Source organism: Anarrhichthys ocellatus, unplaced genomic scaffold (assembly GCF_004355925.1).
Source record: "Anarrhichthys ocellatus isolate YVR2014 unplaced genomic scaffold, GSC_Weel_1.0 scaffold14, whole genome shotgun sequence".
In the NCBI taxonomy this organism is placed as follows: domain Eukaryota; kingdom Metazoa; phylum Chordata; class Actinopteri; order Perciformes; family Anarhichadidae; genus Anarrhichthys; species Anarrhichthys ocellatus.
Genome location: NW_022280044.1, coordinates 4,181,569 through 4,205,542, shown reverse-complemented (window position 1 = coordinate 4,205,542; position 23,974 = coordinate 4,181,569). Strand labels below are relative to the sequence as shown.

The following is a 23,974-nucleotide window of genomic DNA, read 5'->3' as shown; positions in this document are numbered from 1 at the left end:
GTGTGTGTGTGTGTGTGTGTGCGCACGCGTATGCATGGCACCGAGCGAACAAGAGATTTAAAGAGAGAGCTTCAAACTGCAGTGAAATGAGTCAGAAGGGGGGATTAGCGAGGGGTTATAAGCCTGTTGTAGGAGTTAGGGCCTTTTTAGCTGAAGATCAGACAGAAGGCAGCACTGCAGCCAAATCAGACGCTGTGTTCTTCCCACACTCCGCTTCTCCTTATCGTTGTTGCAGTACAATAACTGCTGCACATGCCCTTGGTTAGAGGGCCAGACTCTCAACTCAAAGAGGAATAAAGCTGTGCTTTAATTGTTGAGCAGCAACAATTAAAGCAGATTCAAATGGAAAGAGAATTCATGTGGTGACAATATCAAAGTGAAAGGTATAATTTTCATTAAACAAAGCACAAATCACTGTGGACTGTGCCTATGTGTTGTTTATACACATGACTGACATACAATCATTCACAATCATGAACCGGGACACGTGTCTAGCACGTATTTGACGGGGTAAATGACAGTGTTGTCAGTGTTTATTCATGTTTAAAGCCCTGCGTAGAATATGAGAAATACATAATCAATCTGCCTTCTTCCTCCATTAGCTCACACAAGCAAGATCCAGTTGGTTGCGTCTCATGTACCTACAAACACACACACACACACACGGATGCTGTCATGCATGCATTCCCATGTGTAAATATACATAAATGCATACCACATCTCACACCTCCCGTTTCAGTTTGTAAGCGAAATGATGCAGATATGACAGATGAAATCAGTGCCAATTATAGCCCTCAAACACTGTGCATGCCTTCAGGTCTAGAGCCGAATGACTTAAGTACCCACTGTGAGATTGGCCTTTTCCCTCCAATTAGGCTTAGTTGTTTTAGACATCTGCCAAAAAAAAAAAAGCAGTAGCCGAGCACATGTTTCACCCTGCATTAGAGCTTGCCTGGTTGCCAAGATGATTTGCTTGTGGAGTGTCTGGGTTTATGGTGGTTATAAGGAATTAAAGTCGGCTAAAACAGTCAGGGCCTCGTCACAAAGTGGACACTAAAATTGGTCGATACACTCGATTATGAATTTGGTCTTCGATTCTAATCTAGAGCAATTTTATTCCCTGTGATCACAAGATGAACCTAGTCAGGTGTGAAAAACCATAGTTATCACATTCTCATCTGTCACTTTGACTTAAACATGGGGACCGTTTAAAGATAAGCCTTAACCTTCTGCGATGGAGAAGGTTACAATTTGGGAAAAGTTATAATCATGGCTGTGCAAATGACAGGAACATGATGGTGCATTTTCTATTGAAATGCACATATGATGGAACATCCTGTTAGGAAGCAAACAGGGATGGTGATGAGAGATCATCAACGGCAAAAGAAGAGAGAGACACTTACGCACACAGACCTTTAAAGAGTGTATAGAGATGAGATTTGGCTGTCATCCATTGGAAGATATTACAGCCATAATTCATTACTCGCTGGCCCGGGTTGAACTCAGATTTTACTGGCAGGAATGAATAATAAAATAAAAAAATAAGAAATTGTAACTTTCATGCAGCAAAGAAGCTATACAGTAAAAAAAATGGTGGATATATATTGGAAAAAAAGTAAAATGATATAATAGTACGATGGAGAAACTGTTGTGAAAAAAACATACAGAAATAATGAGAAATTGATCGGAACAAGCGGATAGTCTCCAGACCTATATGAACATACACACTTGATATATACTGTATATATATCTATATCTATATCTACTGTATATATATACTGTGTATATATATATATATATATATATATAAAACAATCATCCCTCCCCCACACCTTGTGTCCCCTATTAACGGGGCAAGTGCTGGGTTAGTGCTTTTCAAAATAGCTCAGGAAGACTCGCTTTTTTCCCCCAGTTCCTTTAATTTCATCTCCCTGAAACAAACACAAACACATACATATACACAAATACAGAAACATTTGTGCTCTTGGGTACTTGAACATCAAGTCCACACAAACGCACACACCTACAAAATGGTTAGGCTAATGGTTAACTGCTGTATGCCTTGATTAGCTAGAGCCTGTGTTTTTACACTTCAGCCTTCAATAAAAAAGGATTAGGCTCTCATTGAACACTGTTTAAGTCCAAAGGTTTACAGTTTTGTTTTTAATGATTACATGTCGGAAGTAATTCCAACGGATGGGCTTAGGATAACTGCTACTAATACAAGAAGCACACTCCTTTAACTCTACATACTCTCCTCCCGTTTACAGTAACCAAGGCTCATAATGCCACATTGACACTAGAAACTAAACACATTGTTCACACATGGTTGTCCTTTATCGCCAAAGTGTTATTACTATTTGGTTCTTGACAGTCAAGGGTCCTTAAGAGTTAGTGGCCATATCTATAAAATATATGCATCTCATTAAATTGACATTTTCTGCTTTCAGGGGGGCCATTTCCCTGATAAATCTGATCTCCACCACCCAAGAATGCCAGGAGGAACCCCAAAAATGGGTGCCATTTACTGACAACAGACAAAAAAGGGTCCATCACAACAATTTTGATCATAACCATAACTGACGTTTATGAATCATTATGTAACTGACATTTATGAATCATTATGTACTGGGAATGAGAGTAGCAATCTGTTCCCATGAATGGAGGCTACAAATCTGTTTAATGTGTGCTTGCTTTAAACTCTTATGAGAGGGTGTTAATCAAAGTTCCGACCAAGCAAAGGGGATGAGTTTGTCAGCCTATCAGGGCTCAGCCTTGATTGGGTTCATGCTTCAGTCATGTCATTATTTCCCTTAGAAGACCCTCAGACGACTACAAGTCTGAGGAAAATGAGACGGGGAACATGAATGCCAACAAAGATTGGGAAGAAGTGGGATAGAAAAAAATAAATCTCTTAAGCACCACGCCTCCAGAATTGGTGAGCATTTCAGGGCTTCTCATGAATACATGATTGAATCCAAAAAAGCAAGCACTGAGTCACTCGGCAAAATGTAAAGTTAGGAAACACAAGGGGGTGAGAGAGAGGTTTGTGGCAGAGCTGGGAGAAGAGAGGGGGAGAGAAAGTGACAGACATTAGCACAGTTATCTGGAAAATGACTACTCTAGTCAGCACGTGATTGTTCTCTAATTCAGTAATTCTGTCATGTACTGTATGTTCTCATGAATTATAAATTCAATAGTATTCAGCACTATTACCCACACTCGATATGAAAGTGTTTATTTTCATATCAATGAATTTTAAATGTATAGGTTGATTTGATTAAGTTTGCACATGGTGTGGAAGAAGTGGATGTTTCAACCGTCCACCCATCACTTTCAAATTCTTTAATCCATCACTTTTAGCTAGTTAACCATTTCAGCTGGGTATGTTATCTCTACACAACAATACTAAGTTGTATAAACTATACAACTCTGAACCAATTACTTTTAGCTGGCATTTCATCTTCTTCTTTGTTACTTCTGGCTGACTATTTCAATAGTTAATCCATTACTTTTGGCTAGTTAACTATTACAGCTGCTTATTAATTTGGCCTTATTTTAGTTAACTATTTCAACTTTCTCTGCTCGCTTGCTAACTAGTTGTCCAGCACTCTAAGTTGTAAGAACTACTGTTAATGTGCAACAACTGATTCATGTTGATGGCCAATTAGCCAGTTATTGTAAATATTGTAAATGCCAACATCAAACCAATTTGTAAACTCATTTGGCTGTTTTCTTTCCTCCTCAACCCAAGGATGTGGTTTCATTTTTTTAATCAAATTTTAATTTCAATTTTTTTGTTGAGTTAATGAGATGAATTTTCCATGTAGGCTACCCTACCAACTGAAGGGAAACAATGATCTAATTAACGTGTGTAGGTGTGTGTGTAAGTGTGTGTTTTGTTATACCAGCCCTCACATGGAAGTGAAGAATTTTGAAGCCAGTGAGAGACGTGACGAGCCTGTGTTCGCAGGCCTCCAAAAAACGTTCAAAACCATACACAAAAAACAAGATTTTCAAAGACAGCCGTCTCAATGCAGCCATAGCAGTAGGTCTGCAAAGTGAAAATTTGAAGCATAAAAAATATTTTATGCCAGGTACAAAGGAAGGGAAAAAAACAACTTTAATATAAGCAAGCTTCAGAGAGGGAACACAGCCTTTTAAGTGAGTGTAGAGCGTATGGATGAGCTCTAGAAGGGCACTAACATGGGTAAGGGTGATAGGAATGGACAGCTACACACAGAGGTGTGTGAAGACATAGTGCGGGGAGAAGCTTTAGATGTTAAAAAAAGAGCAAAAACAAAGGAAGCACACATCTCCACAGCTCAAACAAAGTTGGCCTGCTGGCTTAGTTGTGAATAAATGGCTGAGTTGAGTGTGTGTGCTTATGTGTGTTTGCTCAGTCTACTGTGATGGAACCCACTGTACTAATGAGATACTGTGGCTGCTCACATTTTCCCTAAACTAACAGGACCTGAGCGAGCACAAAGGCATCAAAACACAGAAGAAGAAAGCAGTCAGCAATACGGTAGAAAAAGAGGAAAAACAAAAACATCTGAACAGAGATGCAGCAGACTGACCTCCTCTGGTCACAAAAAAACTAACGGAATTATTCTGTATACATGGAACCTCTGCATCCTGATTATAATAATCCTTCCTCCACACCGAAAGAGGAAGATGTAATCATTGAGGGGAGTGAGGACAGACTCAATGAACAGAAAAAAAGATTAAGCTCTCATGGGAGACGCAAATAAATGTTGGACACTGGAGCTTCAAGTGTGGCAGAGGGAATAATGGAAAGCAAAGAGACAACGCGGGAAGAACAGAGGAGCGAGTATAGACACTTTGGAGAAATATGGGCATCTGACAGACAAAACTGGTGGAGTCAAACAATGGAAAATGTCTGACATGCAGCGGTTTGTTTGTGGTTATTACAAGCCATCTCAATCTGTTCTCTTATCCCCCCCCCAGGTTTGTTAATGGGGGACGTGAAGGGAAGGCGAGATGAAGGGGTTACATCGCATCATGAGCGAGAAACCTTGGGTTGGCTTCCACTAAGCGTGCTACACTGATGGATCTGCTAACACCATATTGCGGTGGTGCAGCACGGCAAAGCCCTCTCACTGATCTTACCACCCACTCGCCCCCCCCTACTGCTAAACTATCTATCTCACACAGACAAGACAGACCCGGTGGATGCATCACCTTCCAATCATCCCATCATAGCTATAACCGCAGTAAGAAGCGAGGAGAAAGTGAAGGAAAAGTGTGTAAGAGAGGAATAGCTATCGATTCGATCAGATATACTGTAACACGTTTGGCCGTGCTCAGCAGCTTAACACCCTGAAATAGAGAGCTGGTGTGGCCCGAGTGTTTGTAGGACAGAAACAGGAGCGAAGAGAAGCAACATTCTTGGCTGCTGCAAACAGAGAAAAGATGTTGCAGGAAAAACCTTTTAGAAATGTGTGTGTAAAAGGACATTTACTTCTGCATCACAACATTTCAGACAGAAATATAGTATTTTTTAATCTTTTTTCACCAAAGATTTTACATAAAAAAATTTTAAAAATCGAAATTAAAATTATAAATGCAATGTATTACAATATACTGTGTATACATATGTTTGCAATATGTCTATATTGTCATTCTGTGTCTGAGACAAATTTCTGATGCAACAGTTTAGCCATAAAATACTTGCTTTGGAAGTAACTAAAATGGGTAAAGATGAAATAACTTGCCGTTACTGTGTGTCTTAGTTTTCCCCCCCAAATAAATTAATTTTAAATCTGTCTAACTGCTCATGTCCATTGCCCCATCTGCCTTCTTTTCAGCAATATCGCTGACTTCCTAGATACTGTATCAGCAATCAATCAAGTCAGCTAATACAATCTTATTACAGTTAGGTATAATGGCACAAAACTATTTATTATTATCCTTTTAATTAGAGAAAACGATCCGATACTCCTTGTGTGTGCGAATGTCTGTGTATGTAAGAGCTGTCTCCCTCTGGCAATGTGACAGCCATACGACTGGTTGTAATTGCCTGCTCCATTCAACCCAGTGAAGGGGTTAATATTGCCAGTAGCCTCTTGTTCCTGCCGCCACCTTCTGCTGTCTATCTCTGACAGTGGCTTTCATTTCAGACGGCCTTCAGCACGTACAGTGTACAGTACACACACACACACACATACACACACACACACACACATTGGTAAATGTAATTTGGTAAATGTGTGAAGCAGCGTCAATATGAGTCCTATAACTGCATTGGGTGCATGCATGCACGCTCACACAGGCAAATCCACAGTGAGAACCGCACACTAAAAAACACATTCACACCTATACGCACTTACGCAATGATTAATGTGATCAGACCTGCACTCTCATTCTCTCAATAGTATTTATAGCCATTTAACCTTGCCTTAAGGGAACCAAGACCACATATTGAGTGCAATGCAGTGTGGTCAGTCCTCAGCAGTTTCTACGATATATGCCCACAGCATTAGCAGGCAGGGTGTGTCTGTATACTTCATGCGATGTCTTCCATGTCTTTACACCGTGAGGAAATCCTATAGGTTTAGTGCTGAACAGCTTAATCTTCCAGTAGCAGGCCCTTTATAGCGATTCATATTTTGTAAATTTGCCATGTCATAAATGCCCGGAAAAGCCTTAATGGCAGCACTAATCATTTGGGATGACTTTGGAAATAGATTTAGTGGAGGCAAGAATCCCATAAGCTGCATTCTCATCATAGCTTAAGCTCCATAGGATTTGAACTACATTTATACAAGGGTCTAACACACTATCAACTACTTTAATTTACCGATAAGCACACCAGCCCTGTTGAGAAAGTACAACATGACTCAATTGGAGCTGAGATACTTCATGATATTATCACTTTAGAGAATATATACTGGACTGTGTGATATTCATTTCATTGTAAAATTGAGATATTTAATGACCCTCCATCTTCAGTATCCCCAACAGATGGACACTTTTCCGTGGAAGCAAATACCGCTGCTTTCCTAATTATAGACAGCCTTGCTGCTTTGTGAATGTTATGAATTTGTTTTACAAGACGTGCAAGTTTAACAAAACATCATTTAGTAAATGAGATCAGATCCAACGGGGGACATTCATAACAAATGGGCATTTTAACAAGAGACTTTGATGTTTAACACACTGGTTTGAGAGTGAGTTCTGCTCTAATTCCAAAAGGATACGTGCATGCAGAGACCATCTCCATTAAGAGACCCACGAGCCAGTTCCCAAGTGATAGCGAGAGATTGGCAGCCAGCATCTAATTACATTCCGAGGCGGCCCATTCCTTAAAGGTGCTGGGGTGCTATTCCACCAAAAGCACTGTTCTGAATAACTTGAGTCTCTAGCGGGCTAGATTTAGCATCACTGGCTAAATTGGGTCCGGGAGAAAGGTGCTGATGGTGTGGTGAGAGGAGATTGGGCTGCTATGATACCGGAACCGCAAGGGGAATTAAAACGCTGTCAGGCTGCAAGCAATAAAACCTATCAAAGCATCACCAGGGATTTTCTGCTTCACTTGAGCACATATAGAGAGAGTCATATGGTACTAATGGCTGATTTTAATGTTCATGTGTAGTGACCGGCTGTGAGTGCACCAAAAAGCTCCATATGTATCCAAGAAGAGATCGTATTTGGGATTATGCTGGTAAATCAGCTTGATCAGTGCACACGAATACGGTTAAAACACCTTACTGTCAAGTTTAAAGTGGATAACATTTAATGCAAGAATGCCAAACATTTAAACTAGATGGATCCATCTTGTTTAAACTATATTTTGTGTGTATTTACATTTCCACCCTGTCCTTTTAAGATCACAGTCATCATATTTACTTCTCTATCAAAATCAGCGGGTTAAACTCAGTGCCCGTGCGAGTTCCAAAGAGTAAGAAAAATGACATAGCAACAGGGAGCCACTCTGGAGAAAAGCACAGCTCAGGATATATTCTTGGATAAGGGCGTCAGCTGAGCTGTAATTGTAATAGGACAAGATTTCATGTGTCACAATGTTTCAAGCTGTGTTTACGTAGTATGTGTCGCAGCATGGAGAGGGAAGCATGGCGTGCGTGTGACTATGCACAGAGCGCTTAGACTGAGGAGAAAAGTTCTAGTTCGACAGAGAAATAAAGATGCATGCAGTTATGTTCCTGCGGAGTTAGGGTCCCACTGTGGGATGTTATCTGTTCGCTGTGTCAACCCTGAGCTTTTTCTCTTCTGAATGAACACGGTTAACATCAGTGGGAAGATGCAACGTTAAATCAGAGTGGCAACATCTGCTGTGATACGCACTCTGGTTAAAAATGTATGTATGCGCAGTCAAAAATATTATAAAAACAGGTGGAGGGTCACACACAAGCAACAAAGGAAAACCTCAAAGTACAACTTGATGAAAAAAAAAAAAAGATTAAGATCACAGTTGTGATATGAAATGAAAAAAGAACAAATGTATTCAATTTGTTATTTAGTAAGGGAGCCAATACCATCGTCACGTTTCAGGGCAGAGTTCTTAAACTGAGAGTATTCCAATCCTCCACACACATGAAAACATGTTACCTCTAATCGTGCTGTTTAAGAAGATGCTTTATGATCCTGCATCGGGGCTTCACTGGAGATAATGCGTTAAAAAAGATCAGAGCTGGGACAATCACCCTGTGCTTTTCTAATTCCCAGAATAGCTAACTCTTTCTGTAAGACCCTGAGGCAACTCATTACAATTTGAGCAGAGGAACGGCAACTGATTAACGACTTAAATTGCACTGTATGGCTGTGTTAGTTTGAAGCGGGCACTGGCAAAATATGGCCAAGCAGTATGTCATAAAGCTTTAGCTTAACACTTGGCCAACAAACAATTCAATTTGGTCTTTTACAGCCTCTATTTACTACAAACCAAACCACTTCCATGTCAGCAGAACACACTCGTGGGAGTGGTTTCAGCGGAAGCTATATATGATGAAACAAATCAAAGAGCAAACTATCATATCTCACTTTCTATAAACCACATGACCCACAGATGGGGACGTTATTATGGCTTATTTGATCTTTTAGAGCGCTTTGTGAGAACACATGCTTTAATATGGTCACAGAAACCATGCCCGCCACTCAACGTACATACGCATTTGATTACTGTGTATTTTGTAAATGTATCATGATTTGTGCTATATCTGCACATTTTGACACTATACTTTCACATATCCAGTGGCATATGTACCCCTGCAACAACAAAGATGTGCCTATTATGGCTTAGGTTATAGGAAAAGGTTGACAACTAAAATGACGGCTTTTTTTTTGTGATAACCAAATAATTGATCTATTTACACACATCCATCTGAATCTAGCGGTGAAGCTCTGCATCACCCCACAGTCACAAGGTTTGTATTGCTATATCATTCTCAAACATATGGTGCATGTGTATGGAGTGTGTGCTTGTTTTAAACTAGTAATGTGCTTTCTGGGGCAGCTGTTCATAATGCAGATTATGATTAGTTGTGGATTTTAAAGATAAAAGCTTTCTCTAATGTAATAATAATTTTGTATATTATGCTGGCCTCTGTCAGTCCAAATCCAAGTTTTTTTCTGTATGTCAACACATGATCTTGCGTATGTGCTTCTTTCTGCAACCGGTGGTACCCAAACACAGCACTTACACAATAGAGACAAACCATATTGATGGAGAGCACACACTTGAACCATTGTGGCGATGCCTTCACACACACACACACTGTGTGGGTCAGAGAGGTATTACTCCATCAGGACCCTGTGGCCTCTGACTCCAAGTTTAATTACATCGCTAGCCTCCGCAACAGTCTCATTTCATCTACCTTTCTAATTGCTGGGATGTTAGTAGGAGGGCCAGATGATGACACAGCCTTTGGTCGCAATGTTTAGTGGGGAGACGTAAATTACCCAAGGCATCTGTGAAGAGACCACCGTCCGGCTCCAAAAGCCTCTATGGTATTTCCATGGAAATAAGAGTCATGTTATTACCTGCAGTAACTCATTTTTAGACCTTTAAAGCTGCAAGGCATAACCTGATTTGCTTTGCAGCTTTTTTTTTTTTTCAACCTTATTATTTTCCATGTCCATACATTTGCTCAGTTACCCTTGAGATGGTAAATAATTAACCCTAGAACCACAAAGGACCTAATGAATGATCATTTGGCCACATGGTGCTTTAATTAAAGTTTGAAGTTTTACTTCTTTAAAGTTTTACATACCATACTGTCCACACTCATTTACATAAACCTCGGCAAACACATCCTCTAGAATGCACTTGCTTCAGAATAACCAACAATGTTTTTTGGACATGGGCCTATTATTAGGAAGTCCTGATATTGTTAATAAGGTGACACCAAAGCAGATCAAATTTGACCGATAAGGACGCCGGGATAAATATATTCTCCATAAAATTCCATTAAATTCGGCACACATAATCCCGTGGGTTTGTGAACAGAATGAATTAGCAGCAATTCCTCCCACCGCTCAAAACATTTTTGTATTTATTCCCTTCCCAGCTGCAGAAAACCTGCTCCTTTCCCGCTCTATAGCAAATGTGATCAATGCTGCCCCTCACTTGTATTATACAGCACAAAGCAGAATTGAAAGGTGGCGTAAAAGCATGCAAAGTATGGAAATATGGAAACGGAAGCACACAGGTCCAGATTTGCTGCATGTACGCAAAAACTGAGAAAAAGACCTGTCAACTCAGGGGTGAAAACGTTTAACTCAAGAACACTTTCACAGTTGTGTGTGACACCACTTGATGAATGAACAGAGACAACAAAAGATGATGGTCCAAAGGGAAATAAGAGAAACAACTGGAGCTCTTTGTGACTTCTGAAATCAGTTCATCTGAACTGTCCCAAACTCAGTCACACATCACAAACACTGTCACTTTGTGTCGTTAAAGCAAACATCTGTGCTGCCATGCAGGGAGTGGACACATACACGTGCTATTAGTGGCTCAAGGGACACAGCCTGCAAATTCACGAGAGAAATCAAATGCACTTAGAGAGGAGGCGAGAGAGAGAACCAACAATCCCACTTTCAAAAAAAGCTACTCGACATGAAATCACATCTCTCCACTCGCTGCTACTCTGGAACACTTATATACGCTGCCAGGAATGGATATTGAAGTTCTGGTGAAGTAAATGGAAGTTATACTTTGTGCATTAGTTTGCTCCCCTCTGCACTTGAAATGCAGAGTTAGCGCAGCTTTGGCAACAAAGAATGCAATCTAACGCTTAAATGTGCTAGATAGTCCAGTAGATGTTGATACCATTCAATTAATCAAAAAATGTATTTAAAAACAATCTATGTCTTATCTACTCTATTTCATTTAAACAGTTGAAACCAAATGAGCAACATGAAAAATGATTTCTAAGCCATCTTAGTTTGAAGTAAAAATCTGTACTTTTCTCTACTAAACCTAAAAGTAGCCAAATGTGTTTTGGGACTAAATACTTAGTAACTATTAATCTCCTGTAGCAAACAATGAAATGCTTGTTTTAACTGCCCATCGTGAGTCTGTCACCGTGATGCTAGATTAGTGGAATAGTCTTTTCACAGGATGCAGCCATTTGACCTATACCTTAAGCCTCCTTCGCTCCATAAATGAGTCTGTTTAACAGTTTCAGGAATTACTTCAATAATATATATACTTCTATCCACTGTGGAGAGCCACATTTGCATTCAGTGCAGTCTAAAGCTATTACAGTAGAACCTCTCTCTCACTTGTTCTCTCCCTCTCCCTCACCCTCTCTCCCCCCTCTCACATTCCAAAGAAATCAGGAATTAGACATTGAAGAATGCATAATAGCCTCAGGTTGCAAACAAATCACGAAGACACACAATCAATCTCTATTAATCTTAAGGCCTACATTTTTAAGATATACAGAAAACATGATTATAGGCTGCAGTATCACCATGTCTCTATGGCAACTCTGCATATGTACACACCTGCCACACTGTGCGTCTACCATGCATGCCTCTGGACTGGAATCCCACCTGTCCACTTCCTTTCATTTATGCCGCAGCTTTGACAACACACTGGACCTGGTGAGGTTCTCTAAAAAAACACACACAGGCATGGATGAGCGCACATGCATCAACGTTCCCACATATAGGACACTGACTCACACAGAACTAATGAAACATGAAAACTGGCAGCAGATACAAATCACAGCATGCTACCCCTGAATGCTCGGCGGATGTTCATTCAAACAGACAGGGACAGCAGATTCAAAGAAGACATTTGATGTACAGCAGTAGCCTATGGAGTTGACGGAGGCCTTATTCAACTTAATTGCTCTTAACAGTAATGACTTATACCCATTAACCTCCTCTGAATAATGCTACTGTAATACTTTTTTTTTTTAATAAACCTTTTTAATATAGGATCCCACTAAATCACTTGGACGCACAAGACATTTTATTTATCAAGTCGACACTTGCAACACTGGGCAAACGCACAAATACACACACACACACACACACACACAGACACACGCACGCATCAGATCCTGTTAGATCCCACCACAAAGGAGTCCAGGCTCTTTCCATCTGCTTCCGCAGAGCACAGTATTCCACTTGTTGGCCTGCGAACACAAAGCATCCTCTGCTATAAGGAGCCGTAATAGAGGCCGATGGGTGTCGCGGGGGGGGGGGGACTCTGCAGAAGACGAGGCCAGTAGGCTAAGGCAGAGGAGTCTGTGAGCCTCTGAGCGAGGAGTCAAGCAGTGGAACTAGCCGCCTACTTGTGCGTGAGCTGCAAAGGACAGCAACTGCATGCGTATTTCTGTGGAAATGTGGAAATCTTCCATTACATAATAAGGGTAAGCAAAAATAGATAAGAAGGTGTTTTGGAGTGTGTGCATAGTAATGTTATGGAATCTGCAAGAATATAGAGACAAACAAGAGCAGAAAGCGACATAGAGATGGGATGGAAAATAAAAAGGTGGGACTAAAAGTTCAATAAGTTGCTAAGAAGCAACCAAAGAAGAAGCATTCAATAAACAAGTTGGCTTATGTGAACCTTGCGGGCCCTCCTGTACTGCACTTTAAAAAAAAAGAAGCAGATTTAGACCCTCTGAATCAATACAATCTGCCAGCTCTTGCTCGTTCTCCATCCCCAAACGCCACACATTATGAAAAACATTACATAAAAGGCAAATATTACTTTTGCAACGCAGTCTGTTACCAGACAGGAATATGCTCAAACGCACACAAGCACACAGCTCCACGCACACCAAGTAACAACCTCAAATTGCTCCGTCATTGCCCAGTAAAAACTCCACGTTCATCTTTGCACAAAGAGAGTTATTAACACAGAAACAAATTGAATTAACTGTTCTCCATGGTTGTAATGTGGCAGTTTCTTATCCCTCGCACAATCAATATTAATCAGAGATGTGAATCATCCCTGCAATTCTAGGCATTTAATTTGTTTTGTTTTCCCCCCTCATCCTCCTGCAACTCCAACCTATTTATTTCCCAAGGAGGCCCATCCTTTCACTGTTCTTGCCAAAAGGCTTAATTAATTGTAGAGAGCGAGTCTATAGGGCCGTGGTTTTTCTTTCCCCTTGTTCTTCCTTTAGCCTTAGCCTCGCCCAAGCCCAGTCATGCTTATAGAGCGCCCGGAAAACAAAATGGCACTCAGTGCAAATATTGACACAGTCACCCGGGGCCGCGCCAAATGAATGTCGCCCCAGTGACGGAGGCATCTGTGACTCCAAATGGAGCATGGCAGAGCATAAGAAGTAGGAGGGCACACTATATGACGCTGTAGAGAAGAGAAAAGAAAAGTAGATACTTGCCATGAGAAAATCATTCACCTCTAATCCCTTCCGCTTCTTTTTTTAATTATACTATGCAACTTCAGCTTCTGGATTCAGCTCAACATGTACATTTTTGTTTTCCCCTCATTGGCCCTTGCTAAGCTGTAGCCATGGCCAGTGAAGGTTGGTGTGCAGAGAGCTGACAGGAACATTTCTTAGATGTCTTCAGCCTTGTTGTTGGTGAATACTACTGGAACAGGTTGACCCGACCACACTGAAAGAAGAAGATAGCCGTACCCTACTTAAAATAAGACATCAACCTGCGCCTTACCAGTTCTGTGTACGAATGGATAATCATATTTGGTGACAGACTATTTTAAAGCAAACAAGAAAAACTGTTGCCGGGTGCCTATACCATATGCATTTAAACAGCATGCAAGCAAACAGGTGCCACTATCATTTTGCCTACTGTAATTTATCCCTACCGCTGTGTGTGTGTGTGTGTGTGGTAATGACTGCTTTTGCACATTTGCCCGTCAGACTTGCTTGAGCAGAAGTGTGACGGAGAAATGGAGAGATAGGTGAGAGAGAGGTTTGTGTATGTATGAGAGAGAGAGAGAGAGAGAGAGAGAGAGAGAGAGAGAGAGAGAGAAGCATTAGTGCATGGGCAGATGTTATTAGTATCACATTACAGGCCTTATCAAACTGCCACATAACTGGGTGGTCTTCATTTCCAGCTGATATGTGTCACACCGTCACTTGTGTTGCATTTCCAGCACCTGCTCAGATGATCATTCAATGATGGCGCAATCGTTACATGCAGTCTCATATCTCTATCTCATTTAACCTTCCTGCTGTGCCATGGTCAAAATTGACACATTCACAACTTTATTATTTTTCCTTCATCTAATTGCCACGAGGTTTCCTTCCTACTCAATGTTATGGTTATATAAAACTCCAAGAGAGGAGTTTTCACAACCAGTTACAGCCAAGCATCAATTCTTGCAACATTCATATATCGCACTTCTCCCGTCATGAGACCGAAAAATTACAACCCTTTAGGGCTGAGTGAACAAAACATTGCCTACAACATGACACCTTCCTACACTGATCAGCTCTTGCACTTCAGCTTTGCAGCAACATACGAGGCTTCACCATCTTGCCAACATGTCATTCTGTGGGAGCGCCACAATAAGCAAGCATCTGACTGAAACTGTGAATAAGGCACTTGATCTCATTGAGAAAATCGTTGCTGGAACCACGGAGAGCTCCCCGTAAGGACGCTCTTGGGAGCTAGAGAGATCTCTGGAGATGTCCTCGACCATGTTGGCGAGGGACATACAGAGCGGAGGGTTTTGCTTCTGGAACAACTCCAGCCGAAAAAGAAAACCTAAACATGCCATCACTACTACATTCGGCAAACCATGTCCATGAACTCTCACACACTCACTCTTGTAGCCGTAGAACTGAACTAAATATTCAACAAGCTGAATGAGGATGTTTGTTTTCCACCATAATAATTCACAGATACTGGACAACATTCATACGAAATAAATGTTCATGTGTGATTTTCTTTATCAATAAATCACATTGGTTAGTTTCGACCATAAAATACAATACAGGTACATCAGATGTCAACCTGATGTATATGATACACTTTGGAATATTCAAGGTTTAATATATAGTCGACCAGTCAGTAACAGTCACTTTAAAATATCTTTGAAATGACAGAATAAGTACATTTCTTAACTATCCCTAGTAATATCATATAGTTTGGATTTTATTTGATTAGGTTTACAGTCATCCGTCTCTGAGATTATGTTGCCACACTATTGATATCATATAAATGATCTTAGCATAGCATAGAGTATATAGCGTTGAATGGAGTTGTTTGTGGTACTAATTAAATATATATTTAAAAATGAAAGTGCAAGTACTTTTTTCTAGAAAAATAGTCCGCCTTACTGTGGCTAGCCCACAGAGCATGCTGTAAACAATAACCTAGAGATTTGTTTTTTGAAGCATGTTTGAACTGATTTCAAATGTAATTTTGTCACTGCTGCTGTCCAGGGTGCTGAATTCTCTCCTGACATTCACACCGTTGGTCAGGAGTCCCACTGGTGGGGACTGATTTTGACTGGAGCAAAACTTTTCTTATGTCAGAAATAACTTGTGTGGTGTTTTGTTTCTATAACAATTTTTTTTTTTTTAATACTGGCCAAATAAAACCAAAAGATACCACTTGAGGTATTTTTTTTTCTATATAAAGATGGGTGAAAAGGATTTGATGCATTTTTTTATGATCTAAATTAAAGCAGCAGGAAACATAAATTAGAGCAGTTGTAATGGTTTAAAACTAAATGAAATAACTAAGTTTGTTTTATAAAAAGTAATGAGTCTCTTGTGTTTTCTACTGGAACAGAATAGTTAGAAATATGTATCACACACCACAGGGAGGTTAACATGTGATTTGCATGGCAAATTATTGGGTGGCAAGTTGTGGCACGTACTGTAAAGTAACCAGAAAGATTCCAAAGACATATTTTTCTTCATTACAACCAAGAGCAGAAAATTCTCAGTACTTTGTCTGGAAGCCGTGCTAATATATATTTTAAAAAGAAAATCACACGAGTGCAACATTGAAAACTGATATTCTCTGAGCTCATTAGGTCACTGCTTCAAATGTTCTCAGAATGATCAAACTACAGATGCCCTGAATGGATTCTATGAGTTGCAAATGATGCTATTAGACTCAGAGACTTTGCAACAGCTTCAACCAATGCCCCTGGCCACTCTTTGTCCTCCACACAGCAGGGTTTAAAAAAAAGGAGTTTTCTCATACATCCAACTCATCAGCCATCATCCGCAGTTTGCTCATCTCTGCTAAAAGGGGACACGGCCCTGCCGGCTCCATTAGTTCTGACAGCAGCCCGGAGAAATAAAACAAACAAGGTTATTCACTGCGTTTAAAAAAAGAAGAGGTGATGTTATTATTCATTATCCATTCAGGGTGGAGGCAGGCGCACAGTACAAAGAGGTCTCCAAAATGAAGTCAGTGTTCCGTTAACTTTGTTCTGTGGTCATAATGAGTAGTTTTCTAATGCTTTTGTTTCCTAAAAGTCAATTTCATGATCACTGGACTTCCTATTCAGAATATGAGTAATGCTGCTGGCTAAATCTGACCTGTTAATCCAAATCCTCAACGGTGCCAAGAACCAAAGAGACAGTCACTGCTCATGAATCAGTGTCCCTGTTAAATAGCCTATACATCAGTTCACCCGCGGGCTGCTGTACTAACGTCTGGCTCGACTCAGTGGTGGAATAAGTAAAATATTGTAGGAAATTGTTCAACATGCCACAGATGGGTACTTGGGGAATACAATAATCGAGGTCGCATGCTGCCAACACTCCATTATTTAAAGAGGGTTTGATAGTGCAGTGGGAGTTTGTTTTGAGATGCGTGCAGGGAGAGTGCACACACACACTGCGTGCTCAACAGATGGGTAGAAACAAGAGACGGAGAGAGGTTGCTCGGAGGCTCCTTTGCACTCCCGTTGTCGCGTCCTGGTTGTCATTCCCGTTCAGCGTCACCGAGCCACCTGCTCGCTACCAGGGGTTAGACAAGGCCAGCGTCTGAGGAAACCGTTTCCACAGACTTGATAAGAAAACGCATCATTCTACTGAATATAACACGGTGTAGATCTGGGAGGATGTATGCTAAAAAGAAGCGGCACTGCGGCAGACGCACGCCACAGTCAGAGGCGCCCACAAATAAATCGGACTCAGTGCGTGATCAGGTAGCTTTCAAAGGGCTTTCTGTTGAGTGGTGAGATGCCAGTACGGATGCAAGTCAATTCCCCCTCCCCTTTCAATCCCTAGTGCACGCTCACTGGCGTCTTCGGTACATCCTGGCTCTTTAGCATTCAACGGGAGAAGGGACCCACTCACCCGGGCGCACAGTTCGCACATGCGGGAAGAAACATCGGTTTTAGCCCTCTAATCTAATGCTAGACATGAACCAGGACACGGGGGAGACATCCTAATGCCCAGAATCATTCCCGGCCATCAGGGGCACTGTAAAAGAAGCGTCGGTGGAGGAGCAGTGATTTAGAAATGGTATTCTAAACTCAAAATGGCATCGTGGAAAACCCCCATGAGAGGGGAGAACACAACATCATTGTGCGTGCGTGTGCATGTATGCGAGTGTGTGTTGGGAGGGTGGAGAACGTGAGCACGTGAGTGCGTTGAGAGAGGCAAGTGAGTATGGAAGGTGGAAATAAAAGTGTCTGTGCAGGCTGTGCGCGCACAATGTGCTGTGTGTGCGTGGGTGTGTGCGTGTTTCCTTTGGCCACTGCGCAAAGTTATAGGTCTGCCAGAGGCTTCGGAGGCAATCATACAGCTCCCTGTCTCCCACCGAGGGGTTCAGCATTCAGAAGGCTGCTGCTGTCCACCTGTGCTCAACTAATGGGCTGTAATTGAACTGCTGAGATGTATTTGAGGATTTTTCTATTACCGGTACTTCCGTTTAGGTTCACTAATCACACATCCCCGCGAACTGCCGCCGATACACGTCAGGCGAGAATGAGGGTCCAGTTTCCCCTTTCGGTTTAAAACTATATGCGTCATTAAAACCGGACTACACTTAAACACAGCGATCTTAACACACGGATGGCAAGAATCAAATCAATAAATACGCCGGCAGACTGCAAAGCATTCTGGAGTACAGGGCGCAAACAGTCCAGTTGAGTTTAATAGATAAGATGCATTACCTGATCGCTGTCAGCAGTAGTTATTTGATGCGACGGCTATTCCCCGATCGGTTCCGTGGATACAAATTAAGTTTACCATCCATGGCACGTCTCAGATGGAGAGGGAGACTATCATTCATTCACCCTCGCTGCTGCGCGGATTCTTCTCCCCACAAATGTTCTCTGCGAGGCATCCCACTTCTGCGCCTCCGAAACAGACCGAAAATAATAATAAGTGTAAAAAAATAAATAAATGAAAACAAGGAAGGATCGCTAAGGACATGAGATCATAAAGTAGCCACAGATCAAACGAAAGAACGGAAAAGGGCAATTCAAAAACGAAAAGAAGAGTAAACGTCGCTTTTGTATATGTCCAGTTTTGTTCGAAAAATAAATCCACGTCATATAATCTCCATGGTTTTGCGCATATGAGCACGCTGTATATTCCAATGCAATGAGAGGAGAGCTCGCTCACAGGCAGCAGCACCGCAGCAGCAGGGGCTGAGTGGGATAACGGATTTTCTTTCTACTGATGCCCGGTACTCCAAGTCCAATGAAGCTCTTCATTTGAAGTAGAGGTTGAGGTAAAAGGAAAATCAATTAAAAAAAAATAATTCGTACTCCGTCCACTGCCCCTATTCTCTCTGCTATCATGTCAGATGGTGAGATGTGTCTGTGGCTCTCGCCTGCTCTGGCATTTGGGATAGGTATCCACAGGCAGCGGCTCACAGTCAGGCATCTGGCTCCCCTGCAGTCGCTTCAAGAGCGGAGAACAGAGATGCGCGATCTCGCTGCCCTCCGCCGGGGATCCGTCGAGCGCGTTCACGACAACAACCTTCCTCCCTCCCGCTCTTCCCACCCCCACGACCATCGCTTGGAGTGACGTCAGCACGCGCAGTTTCCAAATACAGCAAGTGCACATGCAAAGTTGTAATGACATTCGCTTCTACTTATTCCACGTATTTGTAACAGGGGTCACGTTTCCCCGTTTGTTTGGCATCAGTCTATATTAACAGGCTACCTCCACTTTAGTGGAGGTAGCCTGTTAAGGAGCAAGACTGTTAGTCCAATGAAGCAAAACATCTTTACACAGCGATAGTGTTTCCGAGCACCAGAGATCCTTTTGAAAACATCTCAGCCGGATCTGGGTCTGTTACCAACGGACTGGTCGCTGCCGGAGGCCCCAGTTGAGTCTGGGCTGAAGGAGTTTCTGGTGAACTTGCATGATTTTGTCTGATTTCCTGCTGAATCATTCCTGCGGCACCAATGACAATCAATAGAATTAACTTTATATAAAAAGCCAATCTTCTCGCTCATGGTCTCGCTTACTTATGTAGGTCGTAAAGAGGCATCAATGGTAAATTGAGACCATTTCATAACCAGTTAAAAGTTCCTCTCGGTAAATTTATGTAACCGCTTCCATAGTCATTTTAACCTAAGCGATGACTTATTTGTCATGTAACTTCCATATTGAGTAACACCACTTGCGAAGTTATTTATCCCAAAAAATATATATTTTCCGAAACCAAATCAAGTAGTTTTGTTGCTAATCAATGCAGGGGCTTGTGGAGCACTGATCGCTTGTGTTGCTGGACATTTGTAGGAAAAACAGGACAAATAACAAAATACGTTTTTGCAAGTTATCATACGAACCGTCTCATGAGAATATGTTGCCTTGTTAGCTCTTCTGGCCCTCTGACAGAATTATTCCAACATGTAGAAGAGGTTTGAACAAACATGCGTTCATCCCACCTAAATGTTTCCACGGCTTCAGATGTCGTAGTTGTATCCCAGGCATCCTCTATACAGTAGACGATGTGATTAGATTTTGAGGAATGCTTGCAGCATATATTTGCATATGGATGAGTAAAAGTGGTGGGACATTAGTCAGCTGAAGTGCTTCTTTGGAAGGCTTGGAGGTGGAAGAGCTGTAGTGGTGCAGCTCTTCTAGTGTAGACAGATTATCAAATGTCCATATATACATCCATCATCTATTTTGCAGTCTTCTCACAGTTCTGTAACTAATCATCCATTTTTGGGGCAAAATTAAATCATTTTTAAACTGCTATACTGAATTTCAAGATTTTACCATCATAACTAGATACACCACAGGGAATGAAAGCGTTTGCATACAATGAAGTTTCTGTTCAATGAACAGTCAAAAATTACACTGGCAGTCGAACACAGAGGAATACAGACAAACAGTGTGTGAAAGTGTAGGCCGCCCTGAATCTTTGAAGACAAAAGTGGACAGTATTACTTTCAAAAGGCGAAATTTGAAAATTGCTCATTGGCTCAGTGAACACATGCAGCGGCAGACGACACAGAGAAAATAGAAGCTATCAGGGGACTGTGTCTGCTAGATTACAGTGTGTCAGAGCCGTGTATGAACTATGAAAGTACTGCAAGTTCAAAATTTGCCTTTAAAGTAGATTTATTTGTTACTATTTTATGTTCGGAAATATGCTACTTACCTGCTGCAGTGGTTAGAGATTTTCATCAGTATATTGAGTCGATACATTGTACATACATAATGTAGTATTCACACTAAATCTGCACTGCATCTGAAATGTCTGGACAGAATGCATGTGTTTTGGTGTCCGTACTCCGTGTAAGATTATAAAAGAGGAACTAGCGATCTTCCTTCATGTACCATTGTCAAAAGATCTGCCTGATAATGTCCCTCTACAGCTCTTGTAATCGACTTTCTGTGAACATTTTGCTATTCGCCTGAGAGAATTCTGCAGAAAATCAAATTTGTGGCTTCCCAAATTGGACCAAATGAAAGCAGAAAGCAGATCAAAAGGGAGACTGTCTGTGACTGTAGTAATCATGCTCATTTATTAGCATTAGAATATGCCATCACAACTAATAATGTGGCTACAGATATTGATGAAAAATTCTCCACTCGCCACCCTTAATTCACTTACTGACTATCTGAAATCCCTCTTCAAAATGTAAAATTCCCAATAAATAATTGGAAAAAAGTAAGTCTGATAAGATTAACTATTCTAGTAGAAGGCACGCTACAGATAATGTTCAGACGTCCGTCTCCTCTCCATACTAAATGTCCAGCATGGTATGCAGACATCACTCAAACATGACATCCTCACATCTTCATACATCAACTAGTTGGCAAGACAACACCCCAGAATAACAGCATCGCTAGAAAGGGAGATTTTTCATCCACTACAACAGCCTATTTTTGCAACATTTTTGGCAGGGAAAGAACAATCACATTGTCAGGCCTATAAATGTTTCCCCGTGCTGTTACAATGGGGATGCTTGGCAGGTGCTTCAAGCATGTAGCTCTGCATTGTATGAAGTCCATCCACAGCTGCTGGATGTGTTCCAGCAGGCCTTGCACAAATTAGTTTTTATTTGATACATTCATTCATACGGGAACATTTTTAAATATAGGACGTATTAAGAGTGCTCCTCGTGGACTTATTTCATTGGACTCATCCTGTTGAATTTACTTATTTAGTATTAAGCCTATTATACCCATATTATTGCATTATACATCCACTGTCCCTGTCTTAGAGAACTTGGACTGGATTGACGACCATTACTGTTGAGTAAAGCCCACTAAGACATTGGATTATCTGTAATATTGAGCTATGGAAATAAAAGACTATTCTCATCATCCTTGCTGGTTTTACCAGCTACCTCGTGTGACCTTGTTACTCAAAATAAACAGGGAAAAGGTGACACAGAGTGACATCATGAAAGTTGGATGATGGAAAGGAATGCAGAGTATGTCTAGTTTGTTGCAATTTCAGCACCATGGACAGCTCATTGAAGCTTAGAGATCATAGTTTTAGTGACACACACACACTGCAAAACACACAAATAGTAGCACGCGCACACAAAACCATTGGAAGATTTTTAGCACCATGGAGAGCTCTATCAGTAGCTCAGAGGGACATGGAAGGTGATTTGGAGCCTATTTACACACAATTGGGCATACATAGTCAGACAGAACCACAGTCACACACACACACACACTCACACTATAACCGATATAGCCAGTTTGAGGACAGCACATAGATTAAGAGCTTCTTGGTGAAATATATTTATGAGATTCTATTTTATTAAACGAAAGGAAATTTCTCTTAACATAAGTTTCTGCACTCTATTTTTTGATAGCATTTGAGACATTAAAGCTCTGTTGCACAAATATAGCATCTCTTTTCTCAAGGTTAATAAGCAGCTGACTTCTTCTATGTGCAGACATATTTTCATGACTTTGAGAATAAACCAAACCTTGATTATTGTCAAACATTCATCAGCACTTAAGAAAGAATCAGTTTTATTCTGAGTTTCAGTAATCATGATTGTAAGGAAACGACCTCATCTGCATTACACTTCATCAACACGAAAAACAATTCCACAACGATGGACCTGCAGCTCTGGTGGCCATGCTTCAGGAAGCAGCTAGGTCAAGCTCTGTATTGTCCCTGCCGCTGCATAACATACTATATATGTACCATGTACGTACACATCAGCACAAGTCAATGGGGCCCCTTGACCTGATTAGCAGACATCTGCGGTAGCCAGAGGGAGTGCTCCTGTACAGACACTAAAAGAAGAACTAAAAGAAGAAATCATCAAAGCAGGATTACAGCATCAAGGAGTGAATGATGAGGATAGAGTGTGACTATCATCACTTCACTGTATACTGTATGTACTGTATACCTACTGTACATGTTTATGGCTGCTGGATATCCATTTGTCCAAATGAATACATTTTATTACCACTTCCCTCATGTGTTGCAATATAGTTAACCAAAAAGCCTACCTTGTATTTTGCTGTAATCATTCAATAAATTAAGTATTAATATGACAATAAGCATTTTCTTTGGACTTAGTGTAAAGTGTACAACCTTAGTAGTGACATTAAATAAAAAAGACAAAAAATATGCTCCTGACCAATGGTGTGTTTGATTTGCTTCCCATGAATGAGAGTAAATGAGGACAGGCCGGAGCTTCGGGGTTGAACTCGCATTGTCACTTTTGTTTTTCACTTTCCTTTTTTCCACTTAGCTAGTATCAGGGACCCAAATTAATCACAGATACTTTGTCAACTTCCTTACCCAACAGAAGTATTTTTCAAAGCAGTTTTTTTACTCGAGTTGTACATTTGTCCTGCAGGAAAGTGTTTAAATGTCCGTACTTGCCTTTAGGATTCATTCTCTCCTTTTCTGATCCCTCTTTTGGGTAATCTCTTTGAAGTTTGCCAATGCATCAAGGTTTGATAAAAAATAGCACACTACTTGTCTATTCACACTCTTAAAAGATACACATCGGTGATCCTCTCGTCTATGTGTTAAGGCAGCTCTTGTCTGCCTATATTTCAAATCAAGACAGGTGAGTGCTTTGGGAAGTTATGTTGTGCTAAACACAAGCACACAA

General features: G+C 41.0%; 1 protein-coding gene across 22 annotated transcripts in view; it reads right to left on the bottom strand.

The window, feature by feature from the left end:
* Positions 1-19,360, bottom strand: part of adgrb2 (adhesion G protein-coupled receptor B2) — a 191,960-nt gene extending 172,600 nt beyond the window's left edge. For 21 of the 22 annotated variants that reach the window (XR_004213002.1, XR_004213003.1, XM_031854094.1 and 18 more), the window contains exons 1-2: positions 18,581-19,360; positions 11,995-12,103 (exon numbers count right to left, since the gene is read on the bottom strand). Coding sequence is in view for 19 of the 22 variants with exons in the window: in XM_031854094.1 (XP_031709954.1) it covers positions 11,995-12,060 (66 nt within the window). In the remaining 3 variants the exon portion in view is untranslated. The remainder of the gene's footprint in view (positions 1-11,994; positions 12,104-18,580) is intronic. The other variant, XM_031854102.1, reaches the window with a different exon arrangement.
* Between the last annotated feature and the right edge of the window lie 4,614 nt (positions 19,361-23,974).